Here is a 20,665-nt window from a genome sequence, read left to right as displayed (position 1 = left end):
CTGTTTTATCCCCATTATACAAGTAAGGAAACTGAGGCTCAGCTAAGTCGTTTAAGTTAAAACTTGATATAAAATAACCCCAGGAAGGCTGGTTAGTTTAAATTTGGCTACTGAAGCACAAACAAAACCTGGGATCTGTATTTTGTTCTGACCACAGAGCACACACAGCGCCCCTGCGCGCTCTGCGTGAAGCCAAAGTAAGGATGTGTTCTTGCCGTTCATCTGCGTAAGAAGCTGTATTAGCTGAGCGGTCACCCCTTCGGGTTTTACAAAAGGTGTCTAAAAATTAAATAAGTTAGAGTGGCTCTTTTTTTTTTTTTTTTTTTCTTTACAGAGACAGAGTCAGAGAGAGGGATAGACAGGAACGGAGAGATGAGAAGCATCAATCATTAGTTTTTTGTTGCACGTTGCAACACCTTAGTTGTTCATTGATTGCTTTCTCATATGCCTTGACTGCGGGCCTTCAGCAGACTGAGTAACCTTTTGCTTGAGCCAGTGACCTTGGGGCCCCTGCACTCAAGCCTGGCGACCTCAGGGTCTCGAACCTGGGTCTTCCGCGTCCCAGTTCGACGCTCTGTCCACTGCGCCACTGCCTGGTCAGGCAAGTGGCTCTTTCTTTTAAAGAAGGATTCCTGGACTTGGAATGCTGCGGTTGCTGGTTCAAAACTCGGCTTGCCCGGTCAAGGCACATATGGGAGTTGATGCTTCCTGCTCCTCCCCCCTTCTCTTTCTCTCTCTCTCTTTCTCTCTCTCTCTCTCTCTCTTCTCTAAAATGAATAAATAAATACAAATAAAAATAACTTTAAAGAAGGATTCCTACCCGAGGTTGTGCTTCCCAAGAAGGCCTTTCCTCTTTCAGTTCAGATGAGTAGTTCTGGTGTAGATTCTCTACATTGCAGCTTGTTATTAAATTATCAGTTGCCTTATTTTTAAAAAGAAGTAATACATGCACCTGGTACACATTACCAAAGGTACAGAAGGGATTTAAATGAGATCCTTTGCACCCCGATCCTTACTGAGACTGTGTTCCCTAGGGTGGCAGGCACAGTGGGGTTTTGTGTTCTTATTTTAACCCCAAAATGCATTATGAAGATGTCCTTGGCTCTTTCTCATGGATTCTTTTTTTTTTTTTTTAAGATTATATCTATTTTATTTTTTATTTTTTTTGTATTTTTCTGAAGCTGGAAACGGGGAGAGGCAGTCAGACAGACTCCTGCATGCGCCGACCCGGGATCCACCCGGCACGCCCACCAGGGGCGATGCTCTGCCCACCAGGGGGCGATGCTCTGCCCCTCCGGGGCGTCGCTCTGCCGCGACCAGAGCCACTCTAACGCCTGGGGCAGAGGCCAAGGAGCCATCCCCAGCACCCGGGCCATCTCTGCTCCAATGGAGCCTTGGCTGTGGGAGGAGAAGAGAGAGACAGAGAGGAAGGAGGGGGGGGGGTGGAGAAGCAAATGGGCGCCTCTCCTATGTGCCTTGGCCGGGAATCGAACCCGGGTCCCCCGCACGCCAGGCCAACGCTCTACCGCTGAGCCAACCGGCCAGGGCCAAGATTATATCTATTTATTTTAGAGAGGGAAGAGAGAGAGAGAGAGAGGGAAGAGAGAGAGAGAGAGAGAGAGAGAGAAGGAGGGGAGGAGCAGGAAGCAACTCCCATATGTGCCTTGACTGGGCAAGCCCAGGGTTTTGGACCTGCGACCTCAGATTTCCAGGTCAACGCTTTATCCACTACACCACCACAGGTCAGGCTACTTTCTCATGGATTTGTTTGTAGGTTTTTGTACATTGAGAAAGTGAGCCTTTTGTCATTTGTGTCACAAATACTTTTCGTCTGTCATTTGCCTTTTGACTTGTTCTACTCTAAGATTGTTTTTTAAGTCTTTAATATTTTCTTTTAGTGCAGTTTTTGTTTCATTTTCTAATTTGATTTTAGCCCCATTTGGTGGTGTTCACTTTGATGAAAAGAAATATTACGGATTACCTTTATTTTTCCAGGTTGTTGTAACTGAATAATCACCAGATACTCAGCTGTATTTGGGCCGGTTCTGGGCTCTCCTTTTACTGGACTGTGTTCACAAAGCAGTACTGCAGCCTAATGTAGTGCTGCCTGGACAGAGTTCCACTCTCTGGCAGGGCCTGTCCTCTTTCATTACTATTCTTTTTAGTAGTACTTTTCCTGAGTATTATGCAAATCTTTCCCCCTAAAATCGGCTTGTCTGTTTTTTAACCTAAAATTGGGTTTGGGGTAAGTGAGAGAGAGTTGACTATAAAAACTATATTAAGCCTCTTTTTCCCCCAAACAGCCTGCCTTTTTATTTGTTCAAGTCTTATCTTCTTTAGTATTTAGGGAGTCTTTTCACAGAGATTGCACGTTTATAACATGTATTTCCTCTTGTTGGTACTACAAGTGGTAGTTTCCCTTCCAAATTTCTAAAGTGCTGTTTGTACACAGGGAAGCAGCTGGGTGTCCCCAGCTCACTGATCTCACTGTTTGCAGTTGTTTTCCAGCTGATCTTGGGTTTCCCACGTCTCTCCGCAGCGCGCGAGTTTCTTTCTGTCATGATGGATAGGTAGCAAGTCGATTCTGCCTTTGTTGTGGGTAGTGTGTATGTCCTTAGGGAAGAAGTTGATGGTGGCTTGTACTGTACACAGTGGAGGGCTGACTTCCCAGGCCCAGCGAGCGCCTTCTAGCCTTGTACCTGCATAGCATCTGCACAGGGTCCACCAGGTGCTCCAGGCTGGCACCCAGCACCATCCTGCTCATGATCCCCTGCCCTGCTCACCCAGACCCGTCCCACCTGAGACAGTGGCAGCCCTTGTGAGCCTGAGCACATGGAGTTTCCTGGACTCTTGTCTTTCTCGCACACTCTGGCCAGTCTGTTGAAATCCTTCACAGAGACTTTGGAGCCCCACCCTGTGTTGTCACCTCAGGTGCTGGCATCTCAGGTCTGATCTTCATCATCTCTTGTCTGTTGTCAACATAAGACAGGCGTGTTGCCTCGGACTCAGAGTATCCTCCAGAGTCAGAGCCAGTATTTTCTTATGACCTGGAAGCTCCATCTTGTCTGACGTCTCCTACTGCCTCCCTCCTGCTCACTCTGTGCCACCCTCACGGGGGCCTTGGCTGCAGCTTGGCCTGCACCTCTGCCAGGACCTCTCTCCCTGGAGAGCTGCATGGATGATGTCCTCACGTCCTACCAAGCTTGTATGGGCATGTACCCTGTTTTGGGAGGGCCACCGTGAGCACCCTGTAGCTATTTGTCCACACCATTCATCACACTTCACATCTTCCAGTGCACCCTCTATTTAAAACTTTATTATTATTTTTAAATGTTTATTGTATTGATTTGAAAGAGAGAGAGAAAGGGAGAGAGTTAGAGAAAGACAGGAACATCAATTTGCCCTGACTGAGGATCGAACCGGCAACCTCTGTGCTTGGGGACTCAATGCTAGGCCGCACAGTGCTTATCTGCTCCTGTTCCGTGGTATCTGACATCGGTTTGTCCCCACATTCTGCTTGATGGGACCTTTCCTCAGTCTCTACTTCTGCATGACAGCTTTCAAAATGTGTGGTTTGGTCACCTTGCAGAGGTGGGATAACCCCTAGTTCTGGATGTTGTGGGTTGAGTTGTGCCCCACCCCAAAACATGTTGAAGTCCTAACCCCTGGTACCCGTGAATGTGACCCTATTTTGGAAGTATGCTCTTGGCAGATGTGGTTAGTTAAAATGAGGTTGCCTTGGGTAAGACTGGGCCTTAATCCAATGTCTGGTGGCCTTACAAAAAACAGACATACTAGGAGAGGACCCATGCAGGACAGAGGCAGCAGCTAATGCCACTGTCAGGAGCCACGCGCACTGGGCCGGTTTGCTGGGTGCTCTGACAGCACCACACGCTGGGGAGCTTAAAGCAAACAAATCTATTTTGTAACAATCTGGATGCCAGGCATCCAAAACTAAGGTGTTGGCAGGTTAGTTTCTTTTGGAAGGTCTGAGGAAGTCTGTTCCATGCCTCTCACTGAGCATCTGTTGGCCACCGTCAGGCCTCGTTCCTTGGATTGCAGCTGCATGCCTGCAGTCTTGGCTTCCACTGTCAGACATCTTTCTTCCCGTGTACCTGGATTTTCCTCTTACGAGGACACCAGCCATTGCATTAGGGGCCCACCCTCTCCCAGTGGGACCTCATCTTAATTGAACTAATTACATTTGCGAAGACCTATTTCCAACACAGTACTGGGGTTAGGACTTAAACATATCTTTTGGGGAGTTACAGTTAAACCCATAGCATACACCAGGAGGATTTGAAAAGACTTTACTGATTTAGTGAGGCTTTGTGGGCATAGTAACTATGTTTAGGTTTTGTTTTGTTTTCGTGCCCAGATGTGGAGCTGGAGGGGGAAGTGGCAGTTCTTGAAAGCTGTTGGCATCAAATAGAAAAAAAATTGAGTCAGAATCTTTTTTTTTTTTTTTTTTTTTAAGTGAGAAATGAGGAGGAAGAGAGACAGATTCCTGCATGCACCCGACCGGGATCCACCATCAAGCCGCTTCTGGGGCTGCTGCTCAGTTGTTCAGCAACTGAGCTATTTCAGCGCCAGAGGTGATGTGATGGAGCCATCCTCAGCGCCTGGGGCCAACTCACTCCAATCGAGCCATGGCCACAGGAGGGGAAGAGAGAGAGGGGGGAGAGAGAGAGAGAGAGGGAAGCGAGAAGCAAGAGGGGGAGGGGTGGAGAAGCAGATGGTCACTTCTTCTGTGTGCCCTGACCGGGAATCAAACCCAGGACTTCCACACACCAGGCCAATACTGTACTGCTGAGCCAACTGGCCAGGGCCAAATCTTATTTTTTAAAGATTTCTTTTAAAATGTATTGATTTTAGAGAGAGGAGAGAGAGAGAGAAAAGGGAAGTAGGAGCAGGAAGCATCAACTCATAGTAATTGCTTCTCGGTTGTGCCTTCACTGAGGAAGCCTGGGATTATGAACCCACCACCTCAGCATTCCAGGTCTGCTTCATCCACTGCGCCACCACAGGTTGGGCGAGTCAAAATCTTATTGAAAGCAATTGACAGTATATTGCTGACCACACTGCAGTGAACAGTGGCATGTTTACTTACCTGGTATTTCTCCTATTTGGGTTGTTTTCTGTGGCACCTTTTTTTATTGTCACCATCAGTCAAGGAGCCAGGTTTCATAGGAATTAGCCCAGTCCACAAGGGTTGGGCACTATTCTGGGCACGAAGGGACACTATCCAAACTGTGCCCAGCTCCAAGTGGTAGCAGGCATCTCCGTTTTCAGAGTTGGGGGTTCTCCTGAGTCAGGATCTCCAGGTGTAACTCCTGGGGGAGACAGCCAGTGAGGTAGATGGCTGAGAGGTGTCAGGGTCTCTGTTCTACCTGCCAGACTCGGAGGAAGCCCTGTGCAAACCAGGGTGTTTACCTACTGACTTAGAAAGAATTGCTAGACACACTGGACCCTCGGGCAGTGGTCAGATCATTCCTGGTCCTGGAGAGAAGTCTGTGGGGAGATATGCCAGCTCTGAAAGGGATTACCAAGCTCTGAGGCAGCAGGCCTAGGCAGCACGGAGACCAGGAACCTGGGTTGGTCCTTTGTGCCGTGGCCCCCAGCTAGCATCTGAGCTGAGCTGTCCTGTGACTTCTATGCCCTGGATCTTGAGAACACTAGGAGGAGATTGAAAGCTAAGTAGCCCCCGATAAGGGGGTAAAACGGGCATGTAGAATGTAGTCCTGTGTATCATTTACTGGAATGACCTACAGCAGCGTGACTAGATTAAAAGGAGGCTTGGTAATATATTGAGTAGTTTTCAAAAGAGCAAAGACCTTTCTTTGTGCTTTTTTTGTATTTTGTGTTTGTTGTATGGTAGGAATCAGAAAAGATATTAATGGTATTAGTAATTTTCAAACACTGGTGTGCTGAAAACCCCCTTGCTCATATCCGGGGCCATTGGAAGTGTTGTGGATTTTGTGTGTTGGTCTGGTTGCCCCGTGGACAGGCCCGAGGAGGCTCTGCACAGCTCAAGGCTGTGTGCTTGGAAGATGGCTGGAATTAGAGCTGGCAGATGGCCTGTTTGTGTGCTTTTCATCATTGCTAGTTGTAACTGTAAGTTTCCTAAAATCTGCCTGAGCCTAAATATAATGAGCCAGAAGGGAACAGAGCACTATGTTTTGGACCTGGCTCTGTGCTTGCTGGCCTGACCTGCTTGAGCCTCGTTTCCACCTGCGGGGTAGTTTGGAGTGTTCATCGGTCAGCTCAGGTTGCTGCGACCAACAGTGTACCCCGACTGGGGAACTTAACAACAGACGTTTATTTCTCGGTTCTGGAGCCTAGAAGTCCCAGATTACAGTGCAGGTCAATTCAGCTTCTCCTGAGGCCCCGTTCCTGGTTTGTAGGTGCATACCTTCTTCTGAGTCTGCAGGCAGAGAAGAGCCCCCAGGATTGCTCCTCCTCTGATAGAATACCAAGCCCATCAGATCATGGCCCCTTATGACCTCATTTGACACTAACAATCCCCCTGAAGACCCCAGTCTCCAAATATCCCAGTGGAGGTTGTGGTTTCAACCTTGTGATTTAAAGCAGAGTTATTTGTTAAAAGCAGTGGACAGAGCTGAGGTTTTGTTGCTGTGCTCTCCTGTAGGGATGGTCCTCCCAGATCCAGCACAGGGACTCCGTCAGGTGTGAGTGTCCACAAGAGTTAAGTGCAGAATTTTATGTTTATTCTTTTTTTTTTTTTTTTTTTTTTGTATTTTTTCTGAAGTTGGATACGGGGAGGCAGTCAGACAGACTCCTGCATGCGCCCGACCGGGATCCACCTGGCATGCCCACCAGGGGGCGATGCTCTGCCCATCTGGGGTGTTGCTCTGCCACAATCAGAGCCATTCTAGCGCCTGAGGCAGAAGCCACAGAGCCGTCCTCAGCGCCCGGGCCAACTTTGCTCCAATGGAGCCTTGGCTGCGGGAGGGGAAGAGAGAGACAGAGAGGAAGGAGAGGGGGAGGGGTGGAGAAGCAGATGGGTGCTTCTCCTGTGTGCCCTGGCCGGGAATTGAACCCTGGACTCCTGCACGCCAGGCCGACGCTCTACCATTGAGCCAACCAGCCAGGGCCTATGTTTATTCTTATAGATTGGCACAAACTCGGAGTTATCCCTATGATAATGTCACTTGTTCCCCTGCTTTCTTGTGTGGGAAAGAGAGGGTTGAAGTTCAGCTCAGTCCTGGGAGCTCTGGGAGGTAGCTGGAGAGTATCCTGCCTTGGGGTGTAAATGTCCTCTGTCCCCTGTGGGCCTGGGGCTGCCCGGCCAACTTCTTTCTCTTTGGGGAACTATTTTTAACTGGTTCAGTTGTTTTCTTTTGGTGAGGTTGCTTTTTATCCTTGTTACAAAAGTAGTACCTGTATATGTTCTCTGCGGAGAGTGAAGAGAAGACTATGTCAACTCCCATTTTTATCTGCAGTGGGTTCAGGTGAATTCAGTTACTCGGTGCTCTGGCTGTGAAGGGCTGAAGCAGCCATGAGCACAGTGCCCACTGTGGTTACTGTCACTCTTCTCAGAGAGGGCAGAGGGTGAGACCCCAGGAACATGCTGGAATAACAAGCATAGGTCCTGAAACTTCCTCTGGGAGCCTGGACTGGATGAACACTAAGCGTCTGTATTGCTGGTGAATTAGGTGGAGCTGCATTGCTATTCTCCGAGGGGGCACTGGTTCCCAGGGGCACCAGGTCATCAGGTCTCCGGTGGGCATGCATGTTGTATCTTGGCCCCGACCCCCCACTCATAGCATCATTTCACAGGCCTTGTGGTTTTATTAAATAAGAACATGCTTTTATTTAAACGAATTAAAATAAGACCACATAAACTGATACACTACACAGAAATAAACTAACCACTATTAATGTTTTAAACTTTTTATTTAGAGATATTTTCTGCTTAGAGATAAATGACAAGTATAAAAATTCCCCTTATCCAGAGTGTCTTATTCTTGACATTTTTTACTGTTCTCATTTATCTCTCTCTCTTACTGTCTGTCTGTGTACACACACACGCGCACATATAAATACAAATGGATGTGAATTTTTCTTAAGCGTCTCTTTCCTAAGAATCCTTCAGTGTCTCTTTCCTAAGAATAGAGATATTTTTGCGTAAGCACAGTATAATTGTCAAAATCAGTAAATTTAACACTGACAACACACAGGTTTCAATTTGGTCAGTAGACCATATAATTTGTCCCTTAACTTCAAGATCCAGTCTAGGGTTAGGCATTGCGTTTTGTTTTCTTGTCCCTTCAGCACCCTTAATCTGGAACAGTTCTTCAGTTTTTTCTTGGTTGTCTATTATGACCTTCATACTATTGGAAAATACAGTTTTCTCCCCGTCTAGCATGAAATTTCATTTTGGATTTGTCCACACGATTAGATCCAGGTTCTACATTCTTAGCCAGAATTCAGCTCAGGTAATGCTGGGTCCTTCCATAGGGGACCACAGTAGGGGCACCCATTGTCACTGGTTTGAGCACCCAGTGAAGTGTAATTGCTGGGTTCTGTTCTACCTTACTGAAACCTCATGGTAAGCGATCCATGAGGAAACATTTTAAGACTTGGTGAAGACCTTGTTTCCCATCAGCATTTCTATCCAGGACTGCTGGGCGTTTCCTGATGGTGGTGGTGGCATGCAGTGCTCTGCCGGTGGCCACAGCCCCACGGCAGCGCTCCTTAGGGCGAGAGCCCTCTGCCCCAGTCCCCCCATCCCGTTTGTTCATCTGCCTGGTGTATACACTCATTCATTCCTGTTTTTCAATAGCTTTTAATTAAATGTTGTATTTAATTATGTTCATGCTCAAAGTGTCCCAAACATGACAGCGGGAATCCCTTCGGGCTGGTTGCTGTGTGCTCTGACATGCCCCAGCACTTTTTTAAGGAGTTTGTATTTTCTGAAGTCAGATGCTTAGCCTCATCCAGTTCTTTTCCTGACCAGGCCTGGCATCAGGCATTTCTCCACAGAGACCAGTGTGTTTTAGTGTGGGGTGATATTAAAGAGTGTTTGGTGTGCTCGTTGCTACTTCGGCCCTTTCAGTGGAGCAGCCTGGAAATCCATGCGTGCATACACAAACACGCATGCACACGTGGACATGAGCATGCGTGCAGAGATCACGAGTTCACACTTGGACCTCCAGTCCCAGTGCAGCACTGTGAGTGCTTTGTCCGGCTTCCTCCACTCCTTATCTGTGTGTCCTTGCTGCAGGGTGGCACCTTGGCTCCTGACCAGCTTGCACATTTACTCGTTCCTATGACATACCTAAAAATAGTTGATTCTAAAGTGGACCGTACTTATCAAACGTACTTAGAAGAATTCAGGACCATCCCTCCCTGCCCACATTGTCTACTTCTGATGAACACCCTCTGAGTCGACCTGTAGATAAATAGAGTCAGTTTTATCAAATCGTCCTCACACTGTGCACACTCTAACCTGACTTCCCCACTAACACCATTCCACAACGTCCTATCGGCATGCTTTTGGCTACAAAGCAAGATCCACGTAGACTGTTCTGTAATGGTTGTAGAATAAGACTGTACCTGAATTCCCTGTTATTGGATTTGATTTTAAAAAGTGTCCAGTTTTTTGCTATACTATATAAAACTCGCACCAACATCTTTGTAACTAAATCTTAATTTTAATTATTTCCTTAGGGTAGAAGTGGAATTACTGGTCAGAGGGTATGTATACTTTTATGTTTTTCTGAGTGGGCTGTGTTTATGCTCTGGCTCATAGTGTCTGGGATTGCTGGTTCTTCTAGACCGATGCTTTCTCAATGTGGCTGCACATCAGAACCACCAAGGGCACTTTCAGAAGCAGTGGTGTCCCGGTCCAGACTCAGGACCTCTGAGATTCTTGTTTTGAGGATTTGGGGTGTGGTCAGGATTGGTAGTTTTCATAGGCTCATCCAAGAGATTTTGATTGCAGCCAACTGGAAAGGAAAAAAAGTGTTATTTCATTGTTTTAATTGTAATGTTCTTCTGAAATTATTACAGACAATCAGATTTGGGAGAAGTGGCCCCTGAAATAAAAGCATCTGAGAGACAAGCAGCTGTGGCCATTGCAGGTAAAGTTGGACTTGGGCTCGCAGCAAAGCAGATACCTTTCTTCTGTCCCCTTGGGGTTCTGGATTCCAGCCTCAGCCTGGCCTGGGGAACATGGACCTTGAGAGTAAATCCACATAAGGCTTTGATTTTCCTTTTACAAGAATATCCCGTCTAGGTGTCTTTTTTTTATTATTCATTTGGGGGGGGGGGGTCAGGAAGTAAGCATTAATTCCCATATGTGCCTTGACCAGGCAAGCCAGGGGTTTCAAACCAGTGATCTCAGCATTCCAGGTTGACGCTTTATCCACTGCGCCACCACAGGTCAGGTTAGATCAGTGGTCGGCAAACTCATTAGTCAACAGAGCCAAATATCAACAGTACAACGATTGAAATTTCTTTTGAGAGCCAAATTTTATAAACTTAAACTATATAGGTAGGTACATTCCTTATCGAGGTACCGTCCACATGTGGTATTTTGTGGAAGAGCCACACTCAAGTGGCCAAGGAGCCGCATGTGGCTCGTGAGCCGCAGTTTGCGAACCAAGGGGCTAGGTGTCTTTTAAACTTCCCTTAATATTCAAAGTGGGATTCAGTTTTAAAACAGGCGATGATCGCACTGCTCACCTGGACACACTCCATTTGAACGTGTTATGTCTGCTTACCCAAGATGTGTCCAGGGCGACTGAGTAGTTCCTAAGCTCTAAGCACTTCTGAGAGGGAAAGGCGTGTCTTGTTGGGACAACAGGTATAAAGTGGAACTGTCCTGATTAGACTGGGGCTTCTGGTCTTTCTGGTCATGGTCCCCAGAAGCGGTTTTTGCTCCTATGGAGATTGTGGGGTGGGGCTGTAGCAGCTCCTCTAGACTTCAGCTTTAAGGTTTGGCCACACTCCAGATATCTTTCTCTTATTGATTCATTTTCAAGGTGAATTTTATTAACCTGGTGCTTCAGCAAATGAATGTGTTCTATTGGATATTAATAGTGTTATACAAAAATAACCCCACAAAATATACAAATAAGTTTGTGTTAATCACTTTTTGCTATGGGTTGTTTTGTTTTTTTTTACAGGGACAGAGAGAGTCAGAGAGAGGGATAGATAGGGACAGACAGACAGGAACGGAGAGAGATGAAAAGCATCAATCATCAGTTTTTTGTTGTGACACCTTAGTTGTTCATTGATTGCTTTCTCATATGTGCCTTGACCGTGGGCCTTCAGCAGACTGAGTAACCCCTCGCTCGAGCCAGCGACCTTGGGTCCAAGCTGGTGAGCTTTTTGCTCAAGTCAGATGAGCCCACGCTCAAGCTGGCGACCTTGGGGTCTCGAACCTGGGTCCTTCTGCATCCCAGTCTGTTGCTCTATCCACTGCACCACTGCCTGGTCAGGCCCTTTTTGCTACGTTTTATTAAATATTTATTCAATGAGATACTATTTCACACCCTATATAATGCTTACTACCAAAAAATGAGAAGTGTTGGCCAGGATGTGGAGAAATTTGTGCATGGTTGGTAGGTGTGTAAAATGTTGCAGCTGCTGGGAACTGGGGATGGAGGTTGCTGCAGGGGCGGCGAGGAGAGGTGAAGCAAGCTGCTTAATGGGAACACAGTTTACTTTCCAGTGATGGAAACGTTGTGGAGCTAGATGGGTAAGAAGTAGGGACCGCACAACTTTGTGACTAGATGGATAAGAAGCAGGGACCGCATAACTTTGTGACTTTACTAAATGGCACAGAATTACTCACTATAAAATGTTCTTCTTCCCCAGAGTTTTTTCCTTTTTTGTTAAAATACCATAAAATAATGTTTACTATCTTAACCATTTCTAAGTATTCAGTTTAGTGATGAAATACATTCACTTTGTTGTGCAGCCATCAACACCGTCCGTCCCACAACTTGACTCATCTTGTCAATAGAAATTTTATCTTATTCAATTATAACGTCCATTCTCCTCTCCCCCAGCCCGTGGCACTCACCATTATACTTTCTGTGTTTATGATTTGACTTCTCTGGGTACATCCTGTACATGGATTCGTACCATGTTTGTCTTCCAGTGACTGGCTTATTTCTCTCAGCACAGGGTTTGTCTGTGCTGCAGCATTTTGTAGAACCTTGTTCCATTTAGAGGCTGAATAACATGCCATTAAACGTACAGACCACATTTTATCTGTCCATTTGTTCGCTGGTGGACATTCAGGTTGTTTCTGTGTTTTAGTTGTGGTGAATAACGATGTGAACGTGGGTGTGCAGATATCTCTTTGAGACCTTGTAGTCAATCTTTTGGAGGAATCTACCAAAGGTGGAATTGCTGGGACAGATGATAGTTCTAACTTGCTGCTGAGGCCGTGTGTATGTTTTTCTTCCAGATCTGGAATGGAGAGAAATGGAAGGAGATGACTGCGAGCTTCAGTATGGAGGTGGAGACCACAGGGCTTGGTGTTGGATTGGGGTGGGGAAAGAGAGAGGGAACAGGCACAGTGAAAACGAATTGGTGTGTCATGGCTGATAGGTCTGTTGGTTGGAACATTGTCCTGATGCACAAGGGTTGCAGGTTCCATCCTTGGTCGGGGCACATACAGGAACTGATCAATGTTTCTGTCTCTCTTTCTCTTCCTCTCCCTCAGTAAATTATTAAATACAATTTAAAAAATAACTGTAGTTGTATATTTTGAAAAATTGGGAGTACTCTATCTCAATAAGTAGCAGAGAGGATTCTGAGTTCAGCTTAAACTGGTGTGAGTCCCAGGCATCTGGCTTGATTGACACTTGTTTTCCTTTGCTTTTGTAGATGGTCCGAATGAGGCTCAGGACAGTGACTTTCCAACAGGTATGTGTTTTCTGTCTTGTTTCTTCTCGCTGCTACAACTTCCTGTCCTGTTGAAGAAAGACAGCATCCATGCTGGTGGTCCCCACACCTGGCTGCATCAAATCATGTCTAGTCCACTAACTTTTTTTTTTTTTTAATTTTAGTGAGAGGAGAGGAGGTAGAGACAGACTCCCGCATGCGCCCTGACAGAGATCCACCCAGCAGACCCCCCAGGGGGCAGTGCTCTGCCCATCTGGGGTAACTGGAGCCATTTTTTTGTGCCTGAGGTGGAGGGGCCAACTTGCTCTAATCTAGCCATGTCTGTAAGAGGGGTGGAGAAGAGAGAGGTGAGAGGGAGGGGGTGGAGAAGCAGATGGATGCCTCTCTTGTGTGCTCTGATTGGGAATCGAACCTGGGATTTCCACATGCCGGGCTGATACTTGACCACTGAGCCAACTGACCAGAGCCACTAACTCTTTATATCAACTTACATATTAATAATATTGCCAGAAAAAGCAAACCCCTGGAAGCTATTACAGTATAGAGTAACGGAGTGGGCATCTCTGGGTGTTATTTTTAACATGTCCTTTTCAAAGTGATTCTAAAGCACAGCCTGGTTTGGGAACCACTTACGGTGTGCTGGTTTCATATACAGGCCTGTGGAGAGTCATGCACTGGGCATGAGTGTGTATGTAACAGGCTTTTCTGCTCTGGCTTTTCCCTGTGGCACTTAACTACCGTGCTGCTTCAGAAATACTGTAGAGACAGTCATTCCCTGTCTGATAAGAAAATATTCCTGGTCTACAGCCATACCACCCTGAACGCGCCCGATCTCCTCTGATCTCGGAAGAAAATATCCCTGGTTTCATTTCATCAAGGCTGAGAAACCTGAGTAACACGTATGGAGAGTTTCTTCTTCAGTGTTTCTCCCTACAAGTGCTGTTCCTGCAGCAAGTTCACCAGCTCCTGGTCATGCTGCAGCCATACGCCCGAGAACCTGCTGAGTCCATGCAGACTGTAGGCAGCTGGTGGACCCTGCGGGGAAGTGAGACAGATGTGCCCCAGTGCTCTGACTGCTACTGGTTACCTGGGCCTGGGACTAAACCGTCCTGTGCTTCTGAGGAAACTGCCCCCATAGTTTTCAGGAGCACCTAGGGTAGCGTCACAGGGGTCGCTTCCTCTTTGGAGAAAGGAGCGGAGAGAATCCAGGAGAGCAGCAGGAACTGTGCTCATTTTGTTGACTTATCATTAAAAGTGTACTAGTTACATGTAATATGAAAATTGGTAAGAGGCCATGTCCAAGACAGGGAAGTGGCCAAAACCCTTGGCATGGCTGTTGTGAGCATGCAGTGTTTGTAAGAGGCCGGATCAGAATGGGTGATGTAAGGTGAGAACAAATAAGAGCAGAATTATGATCACCTCTAACTTAGACTTGAATACAATAAAAATTTAGATCCATATTATTGGCCTCAGACTTGCAAAATAGTTTAGCTATGGTTTGCAGCACTCTAATAATAATTCCCTGTTTTGTTTAAATATTCTCTAATTATTTTGTAAAGAGGAAAGAACAGGAACAAGAAAATCATAGTGAATCAGTGATAGTGTCACCTGTGGCAGACCGGTTACAGTGTGAGGGGACCCACTGCCAGACCGAGTGCAGGAAAAGCACAGATGCACGCGGGGGTGGGGGTGGGGGGGGAGAATGGGCTGCCCGCACGTCGGGGTGCACTCACTCCAGCTAGTTGATTTGGGCTCAGTGCTGGAGCCCGTAGGCTGCAGGGGAAACAGATACGCAGACTTCTGTCTGAGGCCCCTGGTGTCCTGTCCTTCTCTGATGTCCATGTGCCTGCCTGTGTTCAGAACAACCTGGGTGGTGTGATTTATGTGTGTCTTGGTCTCAGGTGGCCCAGGGATCCTGCATTCTGCTCTCTGAAGGAGGCCACCCCACCCTCATGCTGGTGTTCCCTCTCTGCTTCTGCCCTGGCCCCTGCCCTGCATGGTGAGCACTTATGTCTTCATTTCCCTCTACAGTGGAGAGGAGCCGACTGCAGGAAATGCTGTTGCTTCTGGGGCTAGAGACACACCAGGTCCAGAAACTCGGCCTCCAGGACGCCCTGCAGATCAGCAGTGACAGTATGAGGAACTGGGCTCCGCAGGCTCCCAAAGACTTGCCCTGGAACTTCCTCCGGAAGCTGCAGGCCCTCAATGCCGAGGCCAGGAACACCACCATGGTGCTGGATGTGCTCCCAGACACCCGGCCTGTGGAGAAGGAGAGCCAGATGGAGGAGGAGGTCATCTACTGGGATACCGCTGATGACATCTCCGCGGACATCTACTCCTTCTCGGAGCTGCCCACCCCTGACACGCCCGTGAATCCCTTGGACCTCCTCTGTGCCCTGCTGCTTTCCTCTGACAGTTTCCTGCAGCAAGAAATCATGCTGAGGATGTCTCTCTGCCAGTTCGCGCTCCCGCTCATTCTGCCCGACTCGGAGAACCACGCCCACACCTTCCTGCTGTGGGCCATGCGGGGTATCGTGCGGACATGGTGGTCACAGCCCCCAAGGGGCGTGAGCAGCCTCAGGGAGGACAGCATGGTCTTGCCCCGGGCGCCCGCCTTCGCCTTTGTGCGCATGGAGGTCAGCAGCAACTCCAAGTCCCAGCTGCTCAATGCCGTGCTCAGCCCGGGCCACAGGCAGCGAGACTGCTTCTGGCATCGGGATATGAGCCTGGGCACCAGCCCTCGGGAGATTGCAGATGGGCTGGTGGAGATTTCCTGGTTCCTACCCAGTGGCAGGGAGGACCTGGACCTCTTCCCTGAGCCCGTGGCCTTTCTGAACCTCAGAGGCGACATTGGGTCTCACTGGCTGCAGTTTAAGCTCTTGACAGAAGTCTCCTCGGCCGTGTTCATCCTGACCGACAACATCAGTAAGAAGGAGTACAAACTGCTGTCCTCTATGAAGGGGTCAGCCACCAAGTACTACTTCATCCTGAGTCCCTACCGTGGGAAACGCAACTCCAACCTGCGGTTCCTGAACAGGCTGATCCCCGTGCTGAAAATGGACCACTCACATGTGCTTGTGAAGGTCAGCAGCACAGACGGGGTGCGTTTCACACGCAGGGTCCGCTCCATTGTGGCGCACGTGGCCCGGTCCCCCTGCAGGAGGGTGTCGGTGGAGGACATGGCCCACGCAGCCCGCAAGCTGGGGCTGAAGGTCGACGAGGACTGTGAGGAGTGTCAGCGGGCGAAAGACCGGATGGAGCGGATCACCAGGAACATCAAAGACTCAGACGCCTACCGGCGGGACGAGCTGAGACTGCAGGGGGAGCCATGGAGAAAGGCAGCCCGGGTGGAGAAGGAGCTGTGCCAGGTGCAGTGGGCGGTGGACCCTCCGGACAAGCACCGGGCAGAGCTGAGCCACCGGCTGCTGGAACTTCGCACACAGCAGAGCCTCCACGACCCTGCAGGGGGCATGCAGGAGTTCATCGCGGGCATCAGCTGCCCCTCCTTAGGCGAGAGGCAGTATTTCCTGAGGTGGATGGAGTGGGGGCTGGCCTGGGTGGCCCAACCAAGGCCGAGACAGTCTCCAGAGGCAGTTCTGACCCTGAGACTGAAGCAGGTTGGGGCTGGGGACCTCAGTGAGCCGCTCTGGCCGGAACCCCTGGGGGTGGAGCACTTCCTGCGGGAGATGGGGCAGTTTTATGAGGCAGAGAGCTGCCTTGTGGAGGCAGGGAAGCTGCCAGCAGGCCAGAGGCGCTTTGCCCACTTCCCAGGCTTGGCCTTGGAACTGCTGGTCCAGGGGCTGCCCCTGGAGCTGATCGATGGGAACACGCTGAGCGCCCCTCTGCGCTGGGTCACGGGGCTCTTGAAGGAGCTACATGCGCACCTGGAGAGAAGGTCACGGCTGGTGGTGGTGTCGGCGTTGGGCGTGCCTGCTACAGGGAAGTCCACTCTCCTCAATACCATGTTTGGGCTTCGGTTTGCCACAGGGAGGGGTCGTGGTCCTCGGGGGGGCCTTTATGCAACTTGTTACGGTGGCTGAGTCCTTCAGCCAGGACCTGGGCTGTGACCACATCCTGGTGATAGACTCAGGGGGTTTAATAGGAGGCGCCCCGGCTACGGCTGGGGAGCGCTTTGAGCTGGAGGTCTCCCTGGCCACTCTGATGATGGGGCTGAGCAACGTCGTTGTGGTCAGTTTAGCTGAAACAAGGGACATTCCACCTGCTGTTGTGCATGCTTTTCTGAGGCTGGAGAAAATGGGGCACGTGCCTAACTACCAGTTTGTGTACCAGAACCTTCACGACATGTCTGTCCCCGGCCCGAAGCCTCGGGAGAGGAGGCCGCTGCTGGAGCACCCTGCTGATGTGAGCAGAGCTGCCGCCCAGGTGGACAGACAGGGAGAGGGCCTCCGGACGCTAGCATACCTGGCCTTTTGTGACCCAGAGAAGCAGCACGTATGGCACATCCCTGGCCTTTGGAGTGGAGTGCCTCCCATGGCTGCCGTGAGCTTGGGGTACAGTGAAGCCATTTTTGAGTTGAAGAGGTGCCTGCTGGAGAACATCAGGAACGGCCTGTCCAACCCCAACAAGAACGTTCAGCAGCTCATCGAGCTGGTGAGCCAGCTGTGAGTTGCAGCTGGTCTGAGGGGTGTCCACCTGGGGTTGGCATCTGAGAGGGCTGGTGCCCTGCCTATGTGAGAAGGTAGAAAGGAAAAGACAGGGCCTGGCGTTTCCTGAGCAATGGGGAGAGAGGCTGTTGGGGGTGTAGCAGCCCTGGGGTCAGGTGCAGACAAGAGCTCTGTCTCAGCTCCGTGGGTGACCCCTGCAGTGGGGTCTGTTTCATCTGTTTCTGGAGCAGAGGGGTGCCCTCTATCACTGCAGTTGGGCACACGGGTCTCCAGGAGAGGGGTAGGGAAGGGGCCCTAGGAAGCAGACAGGCCTTCCTGGCAAGCCCAGCATCAGTGGGTTGATGCAGCTCGTTCAGTGAATGCCCATGTGGGCGAGTCTATTTATTGACTGACCGTGAAGCCCGCCCCAACCCCACCCTGCTCGCTCTTCTGTGTCCTACACCCCACAGCACGTTGTGTACACCTCCCACGGCACGACCATGTGCATCGTGACTTACCTGGTCACACATGTGCCCCTCCCCAGACGGTGAGCTCCTTGAGAGCAGGGGCTGTGTGTTCCCTGTCACCCCAGGGCCTGGTACACTGTGGGCGCTTTAATAAATGTTTGTGAAACAAATGAATGCACAAATGAGAGTAACAGGCGGTTCCTCTCTGGCCTTAATGTTCATGTTTCCTCCAAGAGGACCAGTGTCTTCTGAGGGAGGGGTACATGCTGGGCCCTGAAAGAAGACCCATTCTTCAGGCTGTTTCTGGGAAACTGAGCTAACTGTCCTTGTAGTAGCTGCAAAGTGCCTCCATCACTGTCCCATTCTGTAGGTGAGGACGGGCCCAGAGCAGCAGACCTGTGTGGGCAGTGAGCCGAGAGGGAGCCGCTGCCCTCAGTGCTGCTTCTCTACTTCTCACACTCCCAGGGCAGCAGGCTCACCCCCTAGGCCCTCGGTGCCAGCCCTTCACTTCACTGCACTGCTCCTGACATGGGCCCCCCTGCTGCCATTTGAGCCAGAATTTGAGGCCCTTCCCTGTCTTTTCTCCAGCTGAAGTCCTGACCTGCACTAGCCCTCACCAAGGTGACCTCACTGAGCCTCAGAACCCTGTTCCAGCTGTGTCATTAGCTCTGGTGAATCTCAGCTGAGGCCTTGGGGCCCCTCTGCTTTGTGGTTACAGGAAAACTTGGCCTCAAGGTGGTGATCAGGAGCTCTCTGTGTCCCTTTCATTGCTTTTGCCAGACTTGGAAAGTGAGCCCTGTGTCCTGGAACCCGTCCTTGAATGCAGGTTCCTTGGCCCCTTTTCTGAAGTGCAAGGACACCTGCAACTTCCTTGGTGTCTGGGGCATTGCCCCTTGGGTTCTGCAAGCCTCTGGACGTGCAGAACAGGCCGTGCACCATACTGGCACTCTGGAAACCTGGTCTTCTGCTAATAAATTTGGGGAAATGTTTTCCCTTCTGAAACTTAAAAAAGAATTTGTAATCCTCAAGCACTGCAAGCTTATCTCTTCCTGTATCATTAAGTAAAACAAATTTTAAGATGTTGGTTCACCTTGAAAACCACAAACCTGTTGTTTTCTCCGTCCAGGGCCATGGAAGCTACCCTGGTGCTTCTCCAACACAGTAGGAAATCCAGCAGAATATTTCTGGGCCCCAAGTTCAGGCACTGGAGACCTGTCTTAGGATTGTTGAATATCAATCAGTTAATTTTATTTTATCTTTATTTATTTTATTTATTTTTTAAAAATTTTTTCTGAAGTTAGAAGCAGGGAGGCAGTCAGACTCCCGCATGCGCCCGACTGGGATCCACCGGCATTAGATCCACCAGGGAGCAATGCCTTGCCCATCTGGGGCGTTGCTCCTTTGAGGCTGGAGCCATTCTAGCACCTGAGGTGGATGCCATGGCGCTCTGGACAGCTTTGCTCTAATGGAGCCTTGGCTGCATTAGGGGAAGAGAAAGAGAGAAAGGAGATGGGTGGAAAAGCAGATGGGCGCTTCTCCTGTGTGCCCTGACTGGGAATCAAACCCGGGACTTCCACACGCTGGGCCGATGCTCTACCGCTGAGCTGAGCCAACTGGCCAGGGCAATCAGTTCCTTTGAAAACTTATTTTAGCTATTCCTGAAATCTGAAACAGGAAGCTCAACCCTACTAACCGAGGGTTCTTTATTTGGGGTCTACCCATTGTGTAAAGTTAAGGTTCAATCATTGAATTCCTGAAAATTAAGTGTGTGCTGTTCCTTCTGTGGAAAAGGTTTATAGCTTTCAACAGATTTTCAAAAGGATACACTTCTCTTAATGGTGTATTAAGCAATGTCTGTAATATCTTAGTTTTACTGAGACACAGGACCTAGCAGGGTTGGTGTTAGAAATCTGTGTGAGCCTGACTGGGCAGTGGTGCAATGGATAGAGCGTCGGACTGGGACGCAGAGGACCCAGGTTTGAGACCCCGAGGTCGCCAGCTTGAGCACGGGCTCATCTGGTTTGAGCAAGGCTCACCAGCTTGATCCCAAGGTTGCTGGCTCGAGCAAGGGGTCACTCGGTCTGCTGTAGCCCCCCTGATCAAGGCACACATGAGAAATCAATCAATGAACAACTAAGGAGCCACAAGGAAGAATTGATGTTTCTCGTCTCTCTCCCTTCCTGCCTGTCTCTCTCTCTGACTCTGTCTCTGTCACCGAAAAAAAAGAAAGAAATCTGTGCGAATGTAAGTCTGATATTGTTGTAGCTCTTCCTAGCTCCTCAGATGTGAGTTAGCCCAGGGAAGAAAAATTCTTTTTCTCTGAATCACTAGTAAACATATAATTTTGGTTATAAACCTATCATGAGTTCCTAAGACATCAGTAAAACTAGTTTAGAATTCAGTGTTAAAAGCACTGACAAATCAGGGCTGCAGATATGAGCCAAGAAGTCCTTGATCCTGGTTGTGGTGACTTTCCACCTCTCACCCCTCAGCTCTGACATGCTGCTGTATGCCCCAGCCTCCTGCCTGTCCTTGGCCCTCTCTAGCAGGCACTTCTCCCTCAGTCTCTGATGTCAGCCTCACTTTCATTCTTACCTTAGCTTCTTTGCCCTCCCCATCCAGGCTCCCTGTTCCCTGTGTAATGCAGTATCAGCCCTCTTTTGTGTCCAGATCTAGTGCCGTGTCAGAGTCAGGAAGTGAAGTGTTGCT

The 20,665-nt window shown here is 49.3% G+C and overlaps 1 protein-coding gene across 1 annotated transcript in view; it reads left to right on the top strand.

The window, feature by feature from the left end:
- The window catches only part of URGCP (upregulator of cell proliferation), a 51,619-nt gene extending 32,659 nt beyond the window's left edge, over positions 1 to 18,960 (top strand). The window contains 6 exon segments of the mRNA XM_066354468.1: positions 9,694 to 9,720; positions 10,036 to 10,106; positions 12,446 to 12,496; positions 12,868 to 12,906; positions 14,917 to 16,892; positions 16,894 to 18,960. Of these exon segments, the coding sequence (XP_066210565.1) occupies positions 9,694 to 9,720; positions 10,036 to 10,106; positions 12,446 to 12,496; positions 12,868 to 12,906; positions 14,917 to 16,892; positions 16,894 to 17,511 (2,782 nt within the window). The 3' untranslated portion in view covers positions 17,512 to 18,960.
- Positions 18,961 to 20,665: the final 1,705 nt, after the last annotated feature.

The sequence above is a fragment of the Saccopteryx leptura genome, chromosome 12 (assembly GCF_036850995.1).
Source record: "Saccopteryx leptura isolate mSacLep1 chromosome 12, mSacLep1_pri_phased_curated, whole genome shotgun sequence".
Lineage (NCBI taxonomy): Eukaryota > Metazoa > Chordata > Mammalia > Chiroptera > Emballonuridae > Saccopteryx > Saccopteryx leptura.
Note: the sequence above shows the minus strand (reverse complement) of the source record. Positions and strands in the feature narration are given on the sequence as shown.